This window comes from Cnephaeus nilssonii, assembly GCF_951640355.1.
Source record: "Cnephaeus nilssonii genome assembly, chromosome: 7".
Taxonomy (NCBI): Eukaryota; Metazoa; Chordata; class Mammalia; order Chiroptera; family Vespertilionidae; genus Cnephaeus; species Cnephaeus nilssonii.
Window position 1 is genome coordinate 40,406,283 of NC_137078.1, and position 22,842 is coordinate 40,429,124.

A 22,842-nucleotide genomic window follows, 5' to 3' on the forward strand; every position below is an offset into this window, starting at 1 on the left:
GGCCTCTAGTATGTTAATAATAGGCTAAGGCTGCTCAACTGCTCGCTACGACATGCACTGACCACCAGGGGGCAGACACTCCAACCAGTAGGTTAGTTTACTGCTGGGCCGGCTGATCAGGACTGAGCTAGATTGGCTGGACTCGCCCTGGAGCCCTCCCACTGTCCCTCCCCTGCTGGCCAACCTCCCACATCCCTCCCCAGCCCTGATCATGGCCAGGCCTGCACCCTCTTGCAATCTGGGACCCCTCGGGTGATGTCGGAGAGCCGGTTTTGGCTCGATCCCACAGGCCAGGCTGAGGGAACCCTCTAGTGCACGAATTCATTCACTGGGCCTCTAGTGTTGAATAAAAGCAGTTAGAGTGAGCATCCTTGCTTTGTTCCTGATTTTTCAAGAAAGCTTGCAGTTTTTCACTGTTGAGTATGATATGAACTGTGGACTTTTCATATTTGTCCTTTATTATGTTGAGGTAATTTCTTTCTATTTTTAGTTTGTTGAGGTTTTTATCATGAAAGGTTATTACATTTTATCAAATGCATTTCTGCATGTTATTTTTGTTCTTTCTGTTAATGTGGTGTATCACATTGATTTTAATATGTTAAAAAATCCTCACACCTCAGCTATAAATCCCATTTAATTATGATGTATGATCCTTTCATGTGCTATTGAATTAGTTTTGCTAGTTTTTTTGTTTGTTTGTTTGTTTGATTTTTTGAGGATTTTTGCTTCTATACTCATCAGAGCCATTGGTCTGTAATTTTTTTCCTTGCAGTGTCTTTGTCTGGCTTTGGTATCAGGGTAATGCTGGCCCCATAGAACAAGTTGTCTGTAAGAGTTTGAAAAGTATTTACATGAATTATTCTTTAAATGTGTAGAATTCTCCAGTGAAGTCATCTGGTCCCAGGCTTATTTTAGGGGGTGAGTGTGGGGAGTTGATTACTGATTCAATATCCTCAATAGTTATAGATCTGTTCAGATTTTGTATTTCTCTATGATTCAGTTTTGGTAGGTTGTATGTTTCTAGGAATTTTATTTATTCCTTCTAGGTAATCCCATTTGTTGTTATGTAATTGTTCATATTAGTCTCTTATGATTCTTTTTATTTCTATGCCATTAGTTCTAATGTCCCCACTGAATAAGAAAAATGTTGCCATGTTGAGAAAGATGTTTAGGGTATTTTCTAAAATAGGAATATTTATTTTAGATATTTCAATCAATTTTTGTTTGGTGAGTATTTGATTTTTAAAAACATGCATTTTGATTCTCAAAAGATTTCTTTTAATTTTGAAATTCCTAATCATGTTCAGATTGTTAGTTTATTTTGTAAATTGCCCTCTCCTTTTACCAGCTTGTATCATGAAGGGAGATTATTTGAAGAGCATTTGGTATATGAATGATTTATTCCAGACTCTGTTGGTCTCTTAACAAATTAAAACATTATACATCCCCTCTATCTGTTTTCAGACTTTGTAAATCCTCTATTATGTATTTACTAGCGTTCCCGTTGCAGGAAAAATCCTGCAATAGGGTTTCCTGCTGCACTCTACCCCACCCTGCCTGCTCTCCTCCCTTGTCCCCCGCCCCGCGATCTCCGCCAGCCCCCCTGATTTTCTAACTTCTCCGTCAGCCAGCTCTCCTTCCTTCTTCCCTGGCCCCGCTTCCGCTCCTCCCTTCTCCCCGGGCCCGCCTTCTCTGCCAGCCCGCCTGTTTTTCCCTTCTCCCCCGCCTGCCTCCGCTCTTCCCTTCTCCTCTGGCCCCGCCTTCGCTCCTCCCTTCTCCCCTGGCCCCGCCTCTGCTCCTCCCTTCTCCCCCGGCCCCGCCCCTTCTCCCCCGGCCCCGCCTGCTCAACTTCCTTCTCCCCTGGCCCCGCCTCCGCTCCTCCCTCTCCCCCGGCCCCGCCCCTTCTCCCCCGGCCCCGCCTGCTCAACTTCCTTCTCCCCCGGCCCCGCCTCCGCTCCTCCCTTCTCCTCCCCCCCCCCCGCTTGCTTGCTTCTCTGCAGCTTTGCTCCCTTCTGCAGCTCTTGGCTTCTTTCTACACTGTCGCAATATGCAAATTAGCCGTCATCTTTGTTTTGATAATTTGCATATTCGTCCTGATTGGCTGGTGGGCGTGGTTTGGCTGGTGGGCGTGGCTTGGGCGTAGCGAAGGTGCGGTCAATTTGCATATTTGTCTATTATTAGATTAGATTGTACTATTATCATATTAACAATAAGACCTATTGCTTTAAATTTAGAAATACTTTTTCTGAAAAAGGTGTCTCATTGAAGAGTAATACACTGGGCAGATTATTTGAACATTAACATACTGTTTAAAATAAGTTTATCCTATGTTTCACAACTTTTTGTATGCTCTGTAGTTTTCTGCTCATCTACCCACTCACCTCATTTTGATAACCTTCTACTGGGAAATGAATGGTACTAAATAGTATTGCCAATCTCCAGATTAATACTGATTGAAAAAGTATTAATTGAGCTAAAGTTCTCATTATGTGTGCTTATGTTGTTTTTATAGGGAGTCCTTGGAAATAGAGGGCCTCCTGGACCTCCTGGTCTCAAAGGAACTCAGGTATGGAGGAAATAAATATCCAATCAGCAATTTTTTGTTTAGTCTTTCCCCTTTTAATTTTTGTAAGACATTGATTTTTGCTTAAAGAAAACATTGCTTTAGTGTGGACAATTTTTGCTTTGAGGATTTCAAGTTACCATTTTATACTAGCAGTTATGGGATAGGATTTGGAATGATTCTGCAGTATTCTGAATTCATTAAGTGATTTATGTCAGTGGTCTCCATGGAACATCTGAAGAATCTGAGCCTAGAATCTCACTCATATGTAGTAGGATTTATATTTACTATTTGTGTCCATTTTACATTTGTGACCCAATAAATTATGTTTTTATTGAATTGTGAATTGAGCAAAATGTCTTTTAACTAAATAAGAATGTATAATTCTAGAAAGGTCTGTATATATTCTTCAGATGTGGTAACATAAGCTTTTATTTGAAGGTGAAAAATCAGTATATTTAGAAAACATGTCAATAAATGGAATAAAAACTGTTATTGCTTTTTTATTTTCTTAAATAATAATGTATAAAAATTTAGCTTTAGGAACTTCTTGACCTGCCTAGTATGACTCAATCCGTTGGCGCATTATTCTATGCAACAAAAGGTCTAGGGTTCGATTCTTGGTCAGGTCACATACCCAGGTTGTGGTCAGGTCACATACCTGGTCGGAGTGTATATGGTAGCTATCTGAATGTTTCTCTCTCACATCAATGTTTCTCTTGCTCTCTCTTCCTCTCTCTCTAACATCAATAAAAAACATATCCTTGTGTGAGGATTAAAGAAAATTATTTTTCTATGTTCCTCTATTCTCTATTCACCTATACAGTTTTTATATGCACAGATTTTATATTTTATGAAATTATAACTAATTTGACCCCAAGAATATTGGACCTGTAAATTATTCAAGAAGAAACTCTGGACATTAACCCCATTTGGGTATGATTCTATATATCTTTGTATCTCTATGGCTTAAGACAGAACTAAGAATCAAAAACATATTTGTTAAATGAATAAAGTGCCAAGTGCAAACATGTTCTGTACCAATAATTTTTTAATATACAAATGCATATTGATTCTATCTATTAAAAACTTAATTGAGTTCCTCTCTGTATCAGAGAGATATTGAGTCCAAGAAGGGAAAGGTAATCCTTAATTCATGGTCTTAGTGATTCCGAATCCTAGTTTTGTGATACTCTAATCATTTTCACTGTTATTCACTCTCATTTTTCTATATGTAACTTATATCATCCACTAATTTAAAAATAATTCAACAGTACATGTCTCTTTTAGAGTAGATGTGGGGTTGTCACAGAAAAAATTAAAATACAAAAAAAAATCACAGAAATATTTTCATCATGTCTCAGAATGAGCTTCAGATTTCAAAGTAAATAGAGAGAATAGGATTTATATTTTTAATACTTATTTCAGGCCATGATATGTTCTGATTTTTTTAAGGGAGAAGAAGGACCAATGGGACCTGTTGGAGAACTGGGGCCACGTGTAAGTATCATATAGATAATTCCCCCCACAAAAAAAAATAAGGTAAAAAGGGGGAAAATGTAATACTTTCAACAATAAAGATTTTTTTTAAAAAGTGCTCCTCTTAAAACAACTATTCTGTGGATGTTTTTTAATAGCACCGAATTTTATTATAGCAAAGGATAAAAATGAAAACAAACTATAGCCAAATAATACCCCCAAATAAAATAGGCCTATAAGTGGAATCTTCCATGGATATTTTAAGTGATATTATGCCTCTACATATTTATGTATTCCTTCAGTGGTCTTATGGTCTTAGTAATTTATGCAAATTATTTATGAAGTTTAGCTCCCTAATGTAATAGGGAGCTAAAAGCCTTAGCCATTTTAATAATATTCTGGGAATTTCTGTTTTCTAAGTATGTGTGTCAGTACAATTATAGAATGTTAATAAGATATATTTTCTGCCAACTTTTTTTTCAGGTAATGTGTGATAATATATGAATTACTTTTTTTCAAGTTCTGAAAATGAATTCTTTAAGAATCACTAAAGTTACATTATAATGATGTAATTAAGTTGTGCACATCATACTTATTTTAAGGGGCATTGTTAGATTCACATAAAATACATCTCATTCTTTTTTTCTTGAGAACACCATACAGGTTCTTAAAACACTTAAGAAGATAGCAATCCTTTCTTTTGCACACTTTCCTCACTACACATATAAGTATATATACTGCCACTATTCCATTGGGAGGAAAAATGTTTTTCTATTTTTTTTTATTTTTTTGTGTGAGGTGAGTTATATAACAAAAACACCATTGTTATTTGAGTCCAGTATAATTGAGCCTAAAGTTTACTTCCCTAGAAAACAGGGGAACCATGTTCACCTCTTTTCTATCCAGTCTTAATACTTATTAGTATTGTTGCTACGATTGGTTGAAGATCAATTTAGGATTAGTATTGCTCTAAGTATGTCACATGACATCATCTCTAACCCTAAAAACAACCCTGCAGGATATTGTCTGCATTTTAAAATGTGAAAATAAGGCCTTAATATTATATTCTTTTTAAAATTATTTATTGTTTAAAATATTATATGAGTCTCCTTTTATCCCCCATTGACCTCTCCCCCGCCACCCTCTTCCCCAAGCACATGCCCTCACCCCCCTACTGTCTGTGTCCATTGGTTTTGCTCATATGCATGCATACAAGTCCTTTGTTTGTTCTCTTACCCCCTCACCTTTCCCACCTCCTGTTTTCCCTCATAGGTTGTACTTATTCTTAAGCCTAACATGCTCAAGATAAATCTAATATGACAGAACTTACACAGGAGCAGAAGTGATGATTCCAAGCCTGAAGTACTTGATTTCAAAAAGATTGTAAATGTGCTAATATCAAATTCCTGTTAGAGTCATTCCACTTTGTAGATATAATGTATAACTATTTCTTAATATACTGCAGTGCCAGAGTATCGCATTATTACAGATGAAAGAAATATTATCAGTAAAGCCTTTTCCAAATAGTGTGAATAAAATATAGTATAATTTTTTGTAAATGTCATATACAGATCTAATAATTTATATTCTTAATGATATTTTTTCTGCTGTATCTTCAAGTTTATTAGAAAGCAATTGATATTTAACTATAATAGTATGATTTTTTAATTATTTGTTCTACTTTGTGCTCGGTGAGAAACCACTAGAAAATTTCAAGCAAGGTAGAGGCAAAAATTAGAATAACCTAAGTCCTAAGTATAATATTAATTAGCTAAAATCTTTAGATGTAGTTAAAGTGGAATGAGAGCCAGGGGGTTGTTTTGTTTGTTGTATTTTAAGAAAGAAAAATATGAGAGTATTTGTTAATAGGTAGGAATAATAAAATCCAAATCTATAATGCCTAGTAGATATTATAAATTATTGTTCTATTTAGCTATCTCCCCTCATACTGTTTCTACTCCTAGATTTGCATTTGTCACACACATTAGTTGAGACATAGTGATATCCTTAATCAAATCTTGTATAATCAGGCCCTAACCAGTTTGGCTCAGTGGATAGAGCATCGGCCTGTGGACTGAAGGGCCCCAGGTTCGATTCCAGTCAAAGGCATGTACCTTGGTTGTGAGCACATCCCCAGTTGCAGCTGATCGATGTTTCTCTCTCATTGATGTTTCTAACTCTCTATCCCTCTCCCTTCCTCTCTGTAAAAAAGTCAATAAAATATATATTTTTTAAAAATCTTGTATAATCAGGATCAGTTATTATATATTAGAAACACATACTATAGATTAATGTCCATAATATCTGGGATATTGACTTCCTCTCTTTCAGTGATCTTATCTTCTACTCTTTTCAGCTACTAACTGCTATGGTCATATCCTTTACCCCATCATTACCAGTAACAGCAACCTCTCCTTATTTTCCATTTCAAATTTCTCACTGCCCAATAATCTGCTTTCTTTCAAGTACATTCTTTCTTGTAAACCACCCCAACATTACCTATAGGAATTTCAATCCAATAACCCTATTGCCATTCCATTATTCTTTATCTCTGCCATGACTTCACAGCATTTCTCATCATGCTTAAAACATTATAATTATCCCTTTGGTTATATTCAGAATTCTCTTTCCACACTCATTTACTTTTATTTATTGACATTATTATTTTACTAGAGGCCCGGTGCACAAGCACAGGTGGGGTCTGGCCTGCCTCCCCCCGCCCCCCCCCCCTAATCAGGGCTGATCGGGCAGGGCTGGCTGGGAGGAGGGGGAACGGGGTGGGGGGAAGGTCATAGGGGGCAGGGCTGGCCAGGGGGAGGAGCCTTGGGCAGTTGGCGGGCTGGCCCCGCCCCCTAGTTGAACTCCCGGTAGAACTCCCAGTTGAGGGGACAATTGCATATTAGCCTTTTATTATATAGGATACTTTCTCCTTCCTCAACTTGATTTGTTTCTTTCTTGTTCTCATACTTGACTCTTTATCTTGCATTCTAGTTCTCTGAGAAGATTGAACTAATTAGAAGAGACCTTCCCCAAATGTCTACCATAGCTTCTATTCACTTCCCTATATCTATGCCATTTACTCTGCCTTCTCTTCTGTTATTGTGGATGAATGTGCCATTTTCCTAGCAAGGGCCAAAACCACCTCTTGCTTACTGCATACATTATCCTCTTGCCTATTGAAGAACATTGATCTAGCAATTCTCCCCCTCTCTCCTGCATTATAATTTTGTTCCTTCTAATGAATCAATCCTATCAGAATATAAACATGCCATTATTTCTTCCAGCTTAAAACCAAAAATAAAACTTGTATTGATTCTAGTTTTCCTTCCAGGTGTTATCTTTCTCTACTTCCCTTTTCAGTAAAACTTCTCAAAAGTATTGCCTATAAATGCTCTTTCCAATTTCTCTCCTCACCCTATCTACTAAGACCATTCTTGTCCTCACTACTCCAAAACAAAAGATGATCTTATGGAGGTCATCATTGACCCCTCTGTTGCTGAATTCAGTGATCATTTCTTAATCTTCATATTACTCAATACTTAGTCTTCAGAATTTTATTAGATCAGTCTCTCTTTCTGGAAACACTTTCTTCATTTGCATGCTCTTCCTCCAGATTTTCTGGCGGAAAATTTGCATATTTATCTAATGTATTCAAATTGTAAATTGTGGAGTGTCCCAGGGCTTGGTTTGTGGATTGCTCCTTTCTATCTATATTCAGATAAACTGGTCCAGTCTTATGGCTTTACATACCATCAAAATGCTGGTGATTTTCAAAATTGTATGTTTAGATCAGAACCTTCTATCCCCTGAACTCTGGACTTGTATTACTACCACGTGATCTCTCCACTCAGATGTCTAACAAGACTATCAAACTGATAGGTCCAAAACTGAGCTTCCAATTTGCCTTCCATACCTGTTCTTGCAACAATCTTCCCCATTTTATTAGGTCCATTATTCAGATTTATAAATCTTGAATTCATTCTTGACTTTTCTCTTTTTCTCACCTTTCATACATGACCTGTCAACAATTCCTGGAAGATCTACGTTCAAACTATATACAGAATCTTGCCACTTCTCACAACGTCATTCTCTGTTACCACCTGATCTGTGCCACTGTCATATTTCATTTGAATTATTGCGGTAGACTCCTCTTTGAACTCCCCATTTCTCCTCTTGCATTAAATTGATCCTGTTAAAACGTAGATCATGGCACTTCTCTTTTCAAAGCTTGTCTAAGGCTTCCTGTCTGACTCAGAGTAAAAGCTAAAGTCCTTACTGAGACTACCAGGCCCTACATGAGCTGGTTTCCCACCCACCATTCCCTTCTTTGACCTTGTCTTCTTACTGACCTTCTCTCTTATTCTGCTCCAGCCATGTTGACTCTTCATGGTTTTTCCAACACACTAGGCACACTCTTGCCTCAAGCTTTGCACATGCTCGTTTCCTCTGCTTGGAATGCTCATCTCTCAGCTATCCACACAGTGTATCCCTTTCTTCAAATCTTTACTCAATGCCACCTTCTCAGTGAGGTCTTCTCTGGTAATTTTATTTTTAAAATTTAACAAAACCCCACAACAGTTTATATCTTCCTCCCTTACTTAATTTTGCGTCCTTCACATTTACCACTACCTAACATACTATATATTTTACTTGTTTTTTAAATTATGCATCCTCACTAAAATGTAAGCTCTATGCAGGCAGATATGTTTAGTGCACTCCTCAATCCCCAGCCCCTAGAACTGTGCATGACACATAGTAGGCAGACATTATAGAGTGAAGGGGTGATGTATATGATAAAATACAATTATCAAATAATTTTATTTTATCTCATTGAATAGTCTGAATTTTATAAATCTTAGGAAACTTTAAAAAATGAGAATGATTAAAGTTATATTTTTTTTTTTGTTCTCTTCTAGGGAAAACCAGGTCCAAAGGGATATATCGGTGAACCAGGACCAGAAGGCTTAAAGGTAAAGCAAATGACTTTATTACCAGTTACAAAGTATAATTTCCAAAAAGATATTATTACTTTTATAAAATGTACATATGTCAAAAGATTTTGTTCAAATATTAATAAATGAGAGAACCAGTGATATGTTAAAACTGGTTCTAATAGCATTTGAGACACTATATATTATAATTACTACATAATTTTTCAATCCATACCAGCCAATTACAAATGCTAAGCAGCTACATATTAGTGGTTACAATATTGTTCAATGCAATTTAACCATTTACTACTCCACATTGTAATATAATTATTAATTTTTAGACAGCAATTGATGATTTGTTCTCCTATTTCTATAAATAAAACATATACTCCTGTCAGATTAACTATGTGCAACACCCTGAACTTGATCTTCTACCTGTCATTAATCTATCTATGCCTTTATTCAGCCTTTGTTCATGCCATATCTCACCACCAAAAATGGCTCTTCTCATCATCACTGTAAATATCACCTCTTCTTCAGGGCCCAACTCAAATATAGTTTCGTAATTCATTATTTGAAATCATTAACGTTTGGATTTTCAGAGATATTGTGGTCATTATACTGTATTTTACCTAACATGTCAATAGGCTATGCATCAGCACACCATAATTAGACACATGAATATTTCTGTGGTGAACTGTCAAGATGTTCAGATTTATAATAAACAGCAAAACTCAGACTAGGTAAAGGATTGCTGCCAAATAAATTCAGGTTAGGACACGCTTGTCACCAAGTAAGTTGTGAAAAACTGGGTTTTCAGAGCTTTAGGGACTGTGAATTATGGTTATAAACATAACATTACTTCTCCAGCGAAGTCAGCTCTAGCTCCACCAGCCCACAGCGTGCCTGCTCCTACGGTGTCCTTTGCTACTTACCTGTGGCATGTATTCTGTTTGCTGGGAGATACCTAATTTCCTGAAGCAAATAGAGCATTCCTGTGGGCAAGGGCTTTATTTGTATTCTTTTTAACATTTTCCACAGTGCCTACCATCTGCCTTTTGCAGAGTATACCTCAATAAATATTTTACTTTTTTAAATTTTATTTGTAGAAGTGGTTAAAATTGATTAAAAGTCCTTAATGGAAGAATGTAATTTAAGAAAATAGGTTATTACTACTTGAATGAAAATAGAGCCATGTTCCATAAAAAAGCTGTCTAGTGAACTGTCAACCTAGTTTTGAATAACTGAGATTTCTTTTGCCTTTTTCTATGTCATAAGTAGATAATTACATTAAAATGAAAACATAAGTAATATATGAATAATCTTGTTTGAAAAATAGTCATTTTTGCAACTTTATATTCTTTATTAACAGGGAGAATTGGGAGATCAAGGAAACATTGGAAAGATTGGTGAAACAGTAAGTTTATTTTATGCTGATCCTACTTTTATATTTTAATTATCTGTAAGCATTTTTAGGAATCACGTTAGCCATGATCAGTACTTATAAAATTCAGAATAAAAAAATTCTTATCCACAACAAATTTAAACTCACTTGTGCTGTGACAAATAAAACCTACTATATAAGAGAAAAGTAAGGGAAAACACAGTGACTAATATTTTCATCCAAATATAAATTATATTTATGGTCTCCGGAGCATTCTTATTTCTAATAAGTGGTCTTTAATTTTAGTTCTGATCATATTTTGAACTAAATTTGATCTTAACATTTTTCATTATTAAAGAGTTACAAGTTATCAAATCATAAAAATAGTCTAATAGTTTGAAGATACCTTTCTTTATATTTGAAAGATAAAATGAACTAAGAGGTAATATGGTAGAATGCATATTATAATTTATTTCCTCAACAAATTTTTTACTTTTAAAATTTTACATTACTGCAGAAGTAGGGGGATTCATGTTGTATTTGAATCAGATATGTTACAAGTAATTTTATTTTATACAATGGATAAAGCCGGCTAAAATATTCTCTAACAAATGAACCTATATAACATATATAAAGTACTATGTTAAATTAATGCAATTTTTAATTTATTTACATAGTGTGCTGGGTTGTCACAAAGCAAGTTATACCATTTAAATGAGTAAATTCAAGTCCTTATAACCTATCTTATAACAAATAAAAATAAAGATTTAAAAATTATTTTGTAAGCTTCAGTAATTTAATAATCATATTTTCTTGTCTTATTGTAAAACAACAATACATTTCTGATACTCTTAGTTGTTGTCATTACTTATTAATAAAAATAAGGAGAAGATCCATTTACTCTTAAAAGATCATTGCCATACCAATGAATTCTGAATACCTGAAGGTGAACTTTTTGTACTTGTTTTTACTTTGAAGGGAAATTTCAATGGAATATTTGTATCAATTGGATTTTTCAAGACTTCTCATCAATTATTGTAACTCACATTTCTACAAGGTTGCTCAGAGAAATTAAATGCTGCCATTTCTGAATTGCTTAATATATATATATATATATATATATATATATATATATATATATATATATACCGTATTTTCTGGTGTATAAGACGACTGGGCGTATAGGAGATTTTCCTGGGTTAAAAAGTCATCTTATACACCGGAAAATACAGTATGTATGTATATATATATGTATAAACTAGAGTCCTGGTGCACGGATTCGTGCACTGGTGGGGTCCCTCAGCCTGGCCTGTGGGGATCAGGCTGAAACCAGCTCTCTGACATCCCCTGAGGGGTCCCAAATTGCAAGAGGGTGCAAGCCAGGTCGAGAGATCCCACTGGTGCATGATCGGGGCCAGGGAGGGACCGCAGGAGGGCTCCAGGGTGTGTCTGGCCCGTGTCGCCCAGTCCCGATCAGGGCTGGTCGTGGCTGTCCGGCTGGCCTTGGAGGGACCACAGGAAGTTGGCCAGCTGGGGAGGGACTGTGGGAGGGCTCCTAGGCATGTCCGGCTCATCTCGCCCAGTCCTGATCAGCCAGACCCCAGCAGCAAGCTAAACTACTAGTTGGAGCGTCTGCCCCCTGGTGGTCAGTGCACCTCATAGCGACTGGTCGAATGGTCGAATGAACAGTCGGACACTTAACATACTAGGCTTTTATTATCTAGGACTAGAATTAATAGCTAAAGTTAAAATACCAATAGAGAGAATCTTTTCTTAAAATTACAACTATCAAACTCCTGTGTTATTTACTTAATAGTATTGCTCTAGTTCCACATAGTGTAAGAAGCCATTGCCAGTACTATCCAAAGAGAAACTAGACCACACAGGCAGTGGATTTATGTTATTGGAGGGAAGTTAACATTTATTGATCATTTGCTATGTGCCAGGCATAATGCCAAGTGATGTGCTATATTATGGCAGTTCACTTAATTCTTAAACAATTTGAAAAGACACATTTTGTTATTCCAGTTTTTTAAATGAGGAAACTGATGCACACTAAATAACCTGTTTAAAGTTACATAGCTAATAAATTGCAGAATTGAGATATAAACCCAGAGCTCCAAACTCCAAATCCAAAACACTATACCATGCTGGAAATCGCCCCCCCCCCACCCCACTATCTTTATTGATGTATATTTGACAAATAAAATTGTAGATATAGTGTAGGTGATGATTTGATACATGTATACATTGTGAAATGAGGCCCCCTCAAGTCAATTAACATAACTGGGGATATTTTAATGTTATTTGAATAACCACTTTACCTAAATGTTATAGAGTGGTTTTAAGTATCAGATAAATTATCAAACAAAAGGACCTTTCCAAGTTTGAGATCCCATCTTTTTCATTAAGAATGGGAGATAAAGGCTTTTTATCTTAGCCACTTTAGTGGCTATTTTGAGTTAATTAATATATATAAAATGCCTAAAGAATATTTTTGGATCTTGTAAGTAACAACTTCAAAATCTTAGAAGCATAGTTCATCTAATCCAGAATTCTGTTAAAACAAAAATCTCTAGAGATATTGAAAGATATGGTTGCACTTCATAACATCAATTTTATGATTTTGGGATATCTAAGTTTATTTGTAATCACATAGCTAGATTTAACTTTTCCCAGTCTTTCTGTACAGTCATTTAATTGCCTTTAACTGGATCTCCCCAGTTTTATTTATTTATTTTCTAAATTTATACAAATTAGAAGCCAATTTGCAGTAGAGTATGCCACATACAGCAATCCCATCTACATTTCATGTCTGTATACCCCTTAAATTCATTTACTATAGGTGAATAATTAATGTCTATAAGTATGCCCTAAGTAAATCTCTGATTTCAAAAGATGCCCCCTTATCTTCTTCATTCTAGCATTCTTCTTCTTCTTCTTTTTTTTTAATAAACTGGAATTATCCCACCTTAACTGCTAGTCCTCTCTGTCTTTAACTTTCTAGGCTGAAAGTATTTGAAGAGCTGTAGAAGAGAAAATAATGTACTTTTTCAGTATTGGTCGAAAGACCAGAGTTAGAATATTATCAGAACAGTAAGAATATTTTAATAGTCTTTTTAACACTCAAACAGACACTTTCATAGAGTAATTCAACATCTCATTATTATAAGGTTTGAATGACTTTGTTAAGTCATTTATTCAACAGATATTTATATTTAGGCACATTTAGCGAATATATGATCCCTGCCTATGAAACTTACATGGTCTATTAGAAGTTTGACAAGAATTAAATAATCACATAAAAAAGTATATTATTATAAACTGTGATACATTTTATAGGAGGAATGTTTAAAGAACAAGGGTGCCAAATTTGGTTCAGGAGATTAGAAAAGACAATTTTAAGGAAATGACATAACAAGTTGCAACCATAAAGAAGAGGGAAGGCTGGGGAGAAAGAACATTCCTGGCATGTCCAATATGACATACTTTCCACCTTTGCCACTTACCTTTTTTTTTTAGAATAACTACTTAATTTCCTTAAATATTTGTTTTATCAGCCCTGACCGGTTTGGCTCAGTGGATAGAGCGTCGGCCTGCAGACTGAAAGGTCCCAGGTTCGATTCCGGTCAAGGGCATGTACCTTGGTTGCAGGCACATCCCCAGTGGGAGGTGTGCAGGAGGCAGCTGATCGATGTTTCTCTCTCATCGATGTTTCTAACGCTCTATCCCTCTCCCTTCCTCTCTATAAAAAAATCAATAAAATATATTTTTAAAAAAATATTTGTTTTATCAACAGTAAATAGATGAAAATAACTACCTTATAGAGTTTCTTGTGGGGATTAAATATGGTAATTCACTTAAAACACTTAGCCTAGAGCCAGTCACATAGTAAAGCCTTCATAACTGTTAGCCATAATGGTGGTTGTGGTTGTGATATGTAACTAGAGGCCCCTGGCGGGGGGGGGGGGGGGGGGGGGGGCGGTTCCTCAGCCCAGCCTGTACCCTTTTGCAATCTGGGACCTCTCGGAGGATGTCCAACTGCTGGTTTAAACTGGCAGTCGAATATCTCTTGCAATCCGGGACTACTGGCTCCTAACCGCTGGCCTGCCTGCCTGCCTGATCGCCCCTAACCACTCTGCCTGCCTGCCTCATTGCCCCTAACCACTCTGCATGCCTGCCTGATAGCCCCTAACCACTTTCCTGCCTGCCTGATTTCCCCTCACCACTCGCCTGGCTTCCTGATCGCCCCTAACCACTCGCCTGACTGCCTGATCGCCTCTAACCACTTGCCTGCCTGCCTGCCTGATCACCCCTAACCACTCGCTTGCCTGATCACCCCTAACTGCCTCTGCCTCTGCCTCACTGCCGCAGCTTCCTCCGGAAGGATGTCTGGAATGACGTCCAGAAGGTAATTCCACTATCTGATCTAATTAGCATATTACACTTTTATTATTATAGATGGGCCTAAAGGGAAAGCATTTAGCTGTTTTGAGAAACTTAAAAAGAGCCAAAGTGGATAGACTTTGATGAGCCAAAGAAAAAGCAACATGAAGTGATATTAGTTAAGGAGGCAGGAGCCAAATCATTAAGGGTCATATTTTTTACTTTGGATTTGATCCTAAAGTAGGTGGGAAATCATGGAAGTATTCTAAGTAAGCCAATGACATGACTTAATTTGTGTTTTAAGATCACTCTGGTTACAGTGGATTGGGGAGTTGGTTCATGGTTGCGAGGAGCAGAAGTAGAAGAGGGTAACCAGTTAGGATGCTATTGCATGAGAGTGAAAGATGATTTGGGCCAAGTTGATGGCAGTGGATGTAGGAGAAGTGAATATATTTGAGACATATTTGAGGTGATAATTTTGGACATAGGCTCCCAAAATGGAAGAATTTAGTAAGCTTCCAGCATGTAATGGGACTTAGATAAACTACAACTATTTATGATTTATCAGGAATATTATGAAAGCATAAGGAATTAATATACATGAATCTAAGGATAATTCCAATTCTAAGGATCTATAACTCTTTTCTGAGAATTTTAATGTTTCTAGTCTTCCTCTTGCCTGCTGATTTGTCTTCATTGCTCTGGCTGCCCTCCAGTTTTATTATATCTTTCTGGAGTTGGAGCAAACAGAACTAGACTAAATATTTTAGAGCCAATGGCACCATAGCCTTCTCCATGAATGGGGTGATAACTTCTATTATGTTTTCTTTTTGTTGATACTCAAAACCATGTAAGCTTTTTCCTATAGCAGTCAACTAGGATGTCTTTGGAAAATGATCAGCAGTCACTTTCAGGATTCTTTTCTGTTCTGTTATTTTAAATATAAAATGTGGATTTTTTTTTTCATAAAGTAACCTTGATTGCATTAAGTTCTAGTGCTACTTTTCTACCCACTTGATAAAATTCTTATGATTGTCTTATAGTCTGGCCACATTGATTTATCTCTTAAAATATAACCCAGCTATTTGATTTTACTTCATTTATTCCTTAATTTATCAATTTAGCAAGATTTCATAAGCAATCTACTGTGTCCTCTCTGTTTTTCTGCCTGCCCTCTGGTGCGCTATTGTTTAGTAAATGACTGATGAACAGAAAGGAAGAAGAAGAGGAAAGGCCATGGATAATCCTCAAAATCAGGTACTCCACTTCTCATGACAACACCTTTAAATTATAGAGCTTCTGATGGCTGCTTCTAAGCTGGATTATAACCATTCAAGACCAAATAGAGGTGGAGTCAGAGGAGGAAATACCAAAAAAAAAAATCATCTATTTATTGGTGACCTATTATCTTTTTAAATCTTGAGACAGCCCTTATAAGAACGTATTGCCATTCTATAAGTGAGAAAACTGAAATTTACAGCAATTATGTGATGTGTTCACATTCATACAGCTAGTGAGCAGTAGATCTGGATTCCAGATTTGAATTTTCTGCTTCCAGTTCCAAAGTTCTTTTCTGTGTGGCAAGCAATCACGAGTTTGTCCTGTCTTTGAATGCAACAAAGAAGTGCATCCTTGGAAGTCAATAGTTAGAAAGATTTGGGAAAGGGCAAATTAAAATTTTACTCTGTAATCTCTTAGGCAGAGCTGACAAGATATTGTGATTTCTTATAGCCAACTAAAGTGAAAGACACTGGGAAACTTATTTTTTTCATTTATTTATTCTATTATTTAAAATATATGTATTAAACACTTACTGTTTGCTATAACTAAATGCAACTAAGTAAGACTTGATTCTCAAGTGATATACCATCTACAAAATGAGTGAAGAATTATACACATAGTTTCATCAAAACATTAATTCTGTTATACAAATGTTCTAAGAAAAATAAATAAAAGTTGCTTTGACACCTACCATAGAGTTGATAAATTCTGGAATTCTTTGGCTAAAAGCACGTTATTCTTTTCTTTGGTAGGGATACTGCAACATGGCACTCACAGCTTTTGAGAAAATGGCAGCCCTAAATTTTTATATAGAAGGAGTCTATGGGTGGCACTTTGGTTGCAAGGGTGTGCTAAGGGATTTCCCTTAAAGCTATGTTGCAGTCTTTGGTTTAAAGTCTATTTTGTCTGATAAATATAGCTACTTCTCTTTTCTTTTAGTTTCCATTTTCATGGAATGTATTGTTTTATCCCTTCATTCTCAGTCTGTGTGTGTCCTTAAAGCTGAGTTGAGTCTCTTAAAAGCAGCATATATTTGGACTTGCTTTTTTAAAAATCCATTTAGCTACTCTGTGTCTTTTGATTGGAGAATTTAATCCATTTGAATTTAAAGTAATTAGTGTGGACTTACTATTGCAATTTTGTTGATTATTTTGTAGTTCCTTTGTTCCTTTCTTTTTTCCTTTCTCTCTTTCTTAGTGATTTGATAATTTTCTATAGTGGTATGCTTTGATTCCTTTCTCTTTTCCTTTTGTATATCTACTATAAGCTTTTGCTTTGTGGTTTATCATGAGGGTTACATAAAACATCATATAACAGTATATTTTAATCTGATAATAACACACCTTTGAACATATACTAAAGCTCCCTCCTCCACAAAACATTTGTTGTTGCAGTCACCGTTTGTGTCTTTCTAATTATGTCCATTAAAAATTTTTATAGTCATAGTTATTGTTAATACTTTTGTCTTTTAAACTTTAAATTAGAGTTATAAGTTATTTACTCATCACCATCAGAGTATTCAGAATTTAACTATTTACTTACCATTACCAGTGAGATTTATACTTCATATTTAGCATCCTTTCATTTCAGCTTGAGGATTCTATTTAATATTTCTTATAAGTCCAGTCTAGTGGAAAAAAACTTCTTCAACTTTGGAAAACACTTCAATTTCTAAAGGACAGCTTTGCCAGGTAGAGTATACTTGGTTGGCATTGTTTTTCTTTCAGCTCTTTAAATATATCATCCCACTCCATTTTGCCCTGCCAGGTTTCTGCTAAAAAATCTGTTTATAGTCTTATGGGGATTCCCTTGTATGCAGCAAGTACATTTTTCTCTGATTACTTTTAAGATTTGCCCCTTGTCTTTAACTTTTGACAGTTTAATTATAACATGCCTTGGTGGTAGCAAATGGCAAGAGTTTTTTATGGCTGAATAGTATTTCATTGTATGCATATATACCACATTTCCTTTATTTGGTCATCCATTGATGGGCACTTAGGTTGTTTCCATATCTTAGCTATTGTAAATATTGCTATAGTGAATGAAGGGATAAAAAAATCTTTTCAAATTAATGTTTTTGTTTTCTTTGGAAATTGGTAGATCATATGGTAGTTTTATTTTTTTGTTATTTGAGGAACCTCCATACTTTTTTCTATAAAGACTGTACCAATTTACATTCCTACCAATAGTACACAAGGGTTGCCTTTTCTCCACATTCTTCCAACATTTTTTATTTTTATTTTCTTCTTCATAATAGCCATTCTAACAGATGTGAAGTGATATTTATTGTGGTTTTGATTTGCATATTCCTGATGATTAGTGATTTTGAGCATCTTTTCATGTTCCTGTTGTCCATCTGTATGCCGTCTTTGGAAAAATGTCTATTCATATCTTCTACCAATTTTTTAAAATAAAAGTGTCTGTTTTTGCTATTCAGTTGTATGAGGTTTCTATTTATTTTGGATAATAACCCCTTATCAGATATATGATTTGCAAATATTTTCTCTCATTTAGTAGGCTTTCTTTTCATTTTGTTGGTGATTTCTTTTGTTGTGCAGAAGCTTTCTAGTTTGAAGGAGTCCCACCTATATATTTTTGCTCTTGTTGCTTCTGCTTTTTGAGTTATATCCAAAAAATAATTGCCAAGACCAATGTCAAGTAATTAATATCTTAACAATATGAAAAAAATGATGGAAGGGAAAGAAAAGGAATAAACTATTTCAAAAATGTCAATTTACTAAGAAATACAATGGACTGGGAGAAAACATAATGGAATAAATTCTTACAGCATACTTTTTAAATTACATGCTTATGAATTTCATTATGTCAGAAATATCTCAGACAACCATAGCATGCATTCCTGCAAAATACCATGAAAATTCTATGATGGTTAAAAGTGTTAAGATAGGAGTTTTTATATATCCCTGATAGAAATGAAATACCCCTAAAGAATTCTTTTTTTAAAATATGAAAAAAATTTATAAATAGCTATTAGTCTGGATTAGAACTTTTATGTTTCAGGAAGCAGCATAGTTTAATGCCTTTTTAATGATATATCAGTCTGACATGCCCGTTGAAGTTCAATCAGTTACATTGATTTTTTTAAAAAAGTAAGGCAATGATTTTGTTCTCCATGGCAGAATTACTAGAGGTTCTTTATTGCTAAAGTATTAGTTCTTTTTTTCTAATTGGTGTCAATAGACATGCTGACATGACATGCCCATCATGAAAACCTGTTCAATAATCACTTACTTTATTTTCATTGTTTCTATCTAGTATATCTTAGATGAAACAGAGAGATTGTATACATTCTGAATAAGAGGATTTTGCTGATTTAGAATTCCCTTCTCGGTGCCACATATACTAACCTGCATTTCTTCTGCCTTATTGTGAACAGGGAGTTTTTCGTTTTGGTTTCCTAATTATCTAGCTCATGCTGACATATGATAGAAATTCAGTAAATAAGTTTGGGGTCAAAATACCTGACAACCAGATGGCAATTAGAGTCAGTTCAGTACCACGTATTTGTGGAGACTACTGTGTGCGCGTCTAGTTACGGTAGGCAAATCTAAACAATTCAATGTCATGTAGTAGCAAGGACATGAATGTGACGGAATTGGTCCAATCTCCAAGGTTTTTCCTTACCTACAAGGAAATGGGGACTCATAATTGTTGAATCATCTGTTGAAGGATAACAAGGCAGTTCTATTTCTATGTTTTCAAGTTTCTCCTGGAGATAGTATTAACTCAGGTTCTCTAAGATACTGTGCCAGAAGATCCCCAAGTTTACTCCCAGCTTTAATGACTCCTTAGAAGGACTCACAGGAATCAGCATATGGTCATACTCAAGACTAAGATTTATTACAGTGAAAGGATACAAAGGAAAAAGGCAAATGGCATGAAGTTCAGAAGAAACCAGCACAGTTTCCAGTCTTCTTGTAGTAGAATCACACAGCCATGAGTTGGGACTTGAAGTGTGGAATGTTTCCTACCAGAAAAGCTCATCAGAGACTCAATGCCCATAGTTTTCACTGGGAGCTGGTCATATAGGCAGTCTCTACCTAGTGCATACCAAAATTCCAGAACTAAAGCAGATGTTCAGCATTACCATATTGTTTGCACAGTTTAGATACTCAGCTAAGAAGCACTCTTATAAGTTCCAGAAATGGTAGGAGCCCTCCCAAAGTCCTAGTTCTCAGAAACCAGCAAAGAGCCATTGTAAGGACATCAATCTCTAGACTGCTATGAACTCTTCTACACAGATGTGCCGATGCAATGTTCATAAGAGGCAATACTTGAGGAACATATAGTATCTTCCAAGTAACCAATGATTTACCAAACAAGTCATGATAAACTCTATTAATATCCCACTGGGGATTATTTCAGAGACTTAAATATGTAGACTTAAACTGCCCTTAAGAAATCTCACTCTTAAAATTCAGAGCCACCATAAATTGGAAGTGCTCTCTGCCCTCCCTCTCTTCAAGATCCAGCTTAATATATATCTGGTTGCCTCATAATTAGACCAACCTATGAGGCTTCTGTAACAGTGGTTAGATCAATTAGTGATGGTTTTGAGGGTCCGGTCATTAAAGGAGGAGAACACTGATAATTTTTTCTTTTTTTTTTTCTCTATGTATTTCAGAACTCCAATTTAAGAGAAAGGTCGTATAAAACCTCACTCAAAGTTTTTGCTTTAAAATTCCCAGTGGGCTTGCTTCTTGAATAATAACAAGGAAGAAACCTATTTGGCTACACTTGGTACCCCAGGTAGCTGAGAAATAGCTGAGTTGCAGTCTTGGCCTCTTATTGGATAACTAAATACCTTCTAGAATTCAGCATACTTTGATAGAACTCTTCCATTATTCTTCACTTCCTACGTAAGGAGTCAGGATATTTATATTATGAATTGAGAATTTATAAATTGTCCTTGGCAATGTTGACATATAACCTGATTGGCGTTTTCAAATTATTAAGGACTCCAAAGGTCTGCTGATGCTATGGCACGAGAGCTTCAAGCGGCTGTATAAAGAGAATCCAGGCATATTTATACAGGCCAGCCACAGTTCCCCATGCCCTGAGTTAAGTAATGGAGAAGATGAAATGCCAGCATGATGATACACAGGGCCACTTTGCTAACCTACTTAGAGAGAATTAGCAGTATGAGAAACCCAAGAATTCACATGGAATTTTTGTGAAATTGCTCCACCTTCTCAAACAGGCAGTGAGAGCATGATTAAGCTTCAGTATTTTCAGCACAATGCTATTATGATTATCCTCAACAGCGTATTTCAAGACCCTGTTCTCTACCCAGAGGGAGTTTTCTACCTGTAAGGTACTACTAACTTACCTAGCATATTGTACAGTGGAGCAAAACCTAAACCAAAGGTCTCTAAAAGTTAATCCTAGAGAATTAGTGGGCAACATCATACATAGTCTGGAAGGCACAAAATGAAGCCAAGAATAGGCCAATCACTTAGTGATGCCAAAGCTATATAGGATAGAAATTCAGAACCAGCAGGAATAAGTGATACAAGAGATCATAATGAAAAGAAAAATGTGACCCAGTGTGATGTTACCTGCAAATAATACCTTCACCTTTCAGGAGAGCTTTCTGGGTTTCTCTGCAGCACATTTTAAAGATGCTCTCCTACACTTGAGCCCTGAAAAATGTCATATGTATCAATTAAGTGCTCTTGCAAAGAACCATCATCCAACCAGTTGGCAGAGAAGTTCAGAAGCATTTGTTGTTGTCTAAGGAGAGAATAAAGACAGTCTCTTGAAAACATTCTTCTTCCTCTCTAATCTCCCTTTTTCCTTCCTTATTTTTTCATAACTTGTGCCAGCCCGCATGTGGGTGTGGAACTAGCCTGTTCCATGTCTCTGCCCCTCCTACCAGTCTTGATATGGCTTCTTTATAGTTTCAATTATAGGACCTCTGTTTAGCTAGATTTCAAGCAGTTGTGAATAATGGTTCTTTTATAGTTTTGTTGTCATTTTGATGTGGTTGGAGGAGATATGAATATCATATTTACCTACTCTGCCATCTTGACCAGAAGTCCTAAAAGATTTCAAATACCTTTAAATACCAGAGTGCTTTTCCTTTTTCTTATGATTAAACTAGTGGCCAGTGCATGGATTCGTGCACATTGAAAGGAAATTAAATTGGAAGGTGGCCAGCAGGGCAGGACTGGGTGAGATGGGCCAGACACACCCTGGAGCCAACCTCCTGTGGTCTCTCCCTGGCCAGCCGCACCTGGGGCAGGGCCGCGGCTTGAAGGGCATCTGTGGAGTGAGTGGGGTCCCTCTGGCAGATGGGATCCCTGGGCCGTGGCCTGTGGGGATCAGGCCAAAACTGGCTTTCTGACATCCCCCGATGGGTCCCTGAGTGTGAGAGTGCACTCTACAAAGTTGCTGTAGTTCAGGTGTGGAACGCAAACACAAGTGTGCAGTAAACCAGATTCAGGCTGACAGTGCCCCAGCAACAAAATAACCCATGGCCAAAAGTGAAATCACGTGGCCCCGCGAGGAATCAGGCTCCCTACTCTCTGGTTCCAGGAGCAGCTCAGCAGCTCCTGCGTTGAGCGTCTGCCCCCTGGCGGTCAGTGTGCATCATACCTACCAGACGATCAGGCAGTTGGACAGTTGGACGGTCGCTTAGCCTTTTATATAGAGAGATTATAGAATTTTAGAACTGGAAAGTATAAGAGGGGTTGTCTTATCCATTCTCCTTGCCTTTTAGAATTGGGAAGATGGGGCCCAAACTGGTTTTATGACATGCTTCAGAACTGAAAATCCAAACTGGAGCTCATGTCTCT

General features: G+C 36.5%; 1 protein-coding gene across 2 annotated transcripts in view; it reads left to right on the forward strand.

Moving 5' to 3' along the window:
* COL24A1 (collagen type XXIV alpha 1 chain) overlaps positions 1-22,842 on the forward strand; it is a 323,524-nt gene that overhangs the window by 150,599 nt on the left and 150,083 nt on the right. For both annotated transcript variants that reach the window (XM_079777790.1, XM_079777791.1), the window contains exons 21-24: positions 2,513-2,566; positions 4,019-4,063; positions 8,959-9,012; positions 10,346-10,390. In XM_079777790.1, the coding sequence (XP_079633916.1) occupies positions 2,513-2,566; positions 4,019-4,063; positions 8,959-9,012; positions 10,346-10,390 (198 nt within the window). The remainder of the gene's footprint in view (positions 1-2,512; positions 2,567-4,018; positions 4,064-8,958; positions 9,013-10,345; positions 10,391-22,842) is intronic.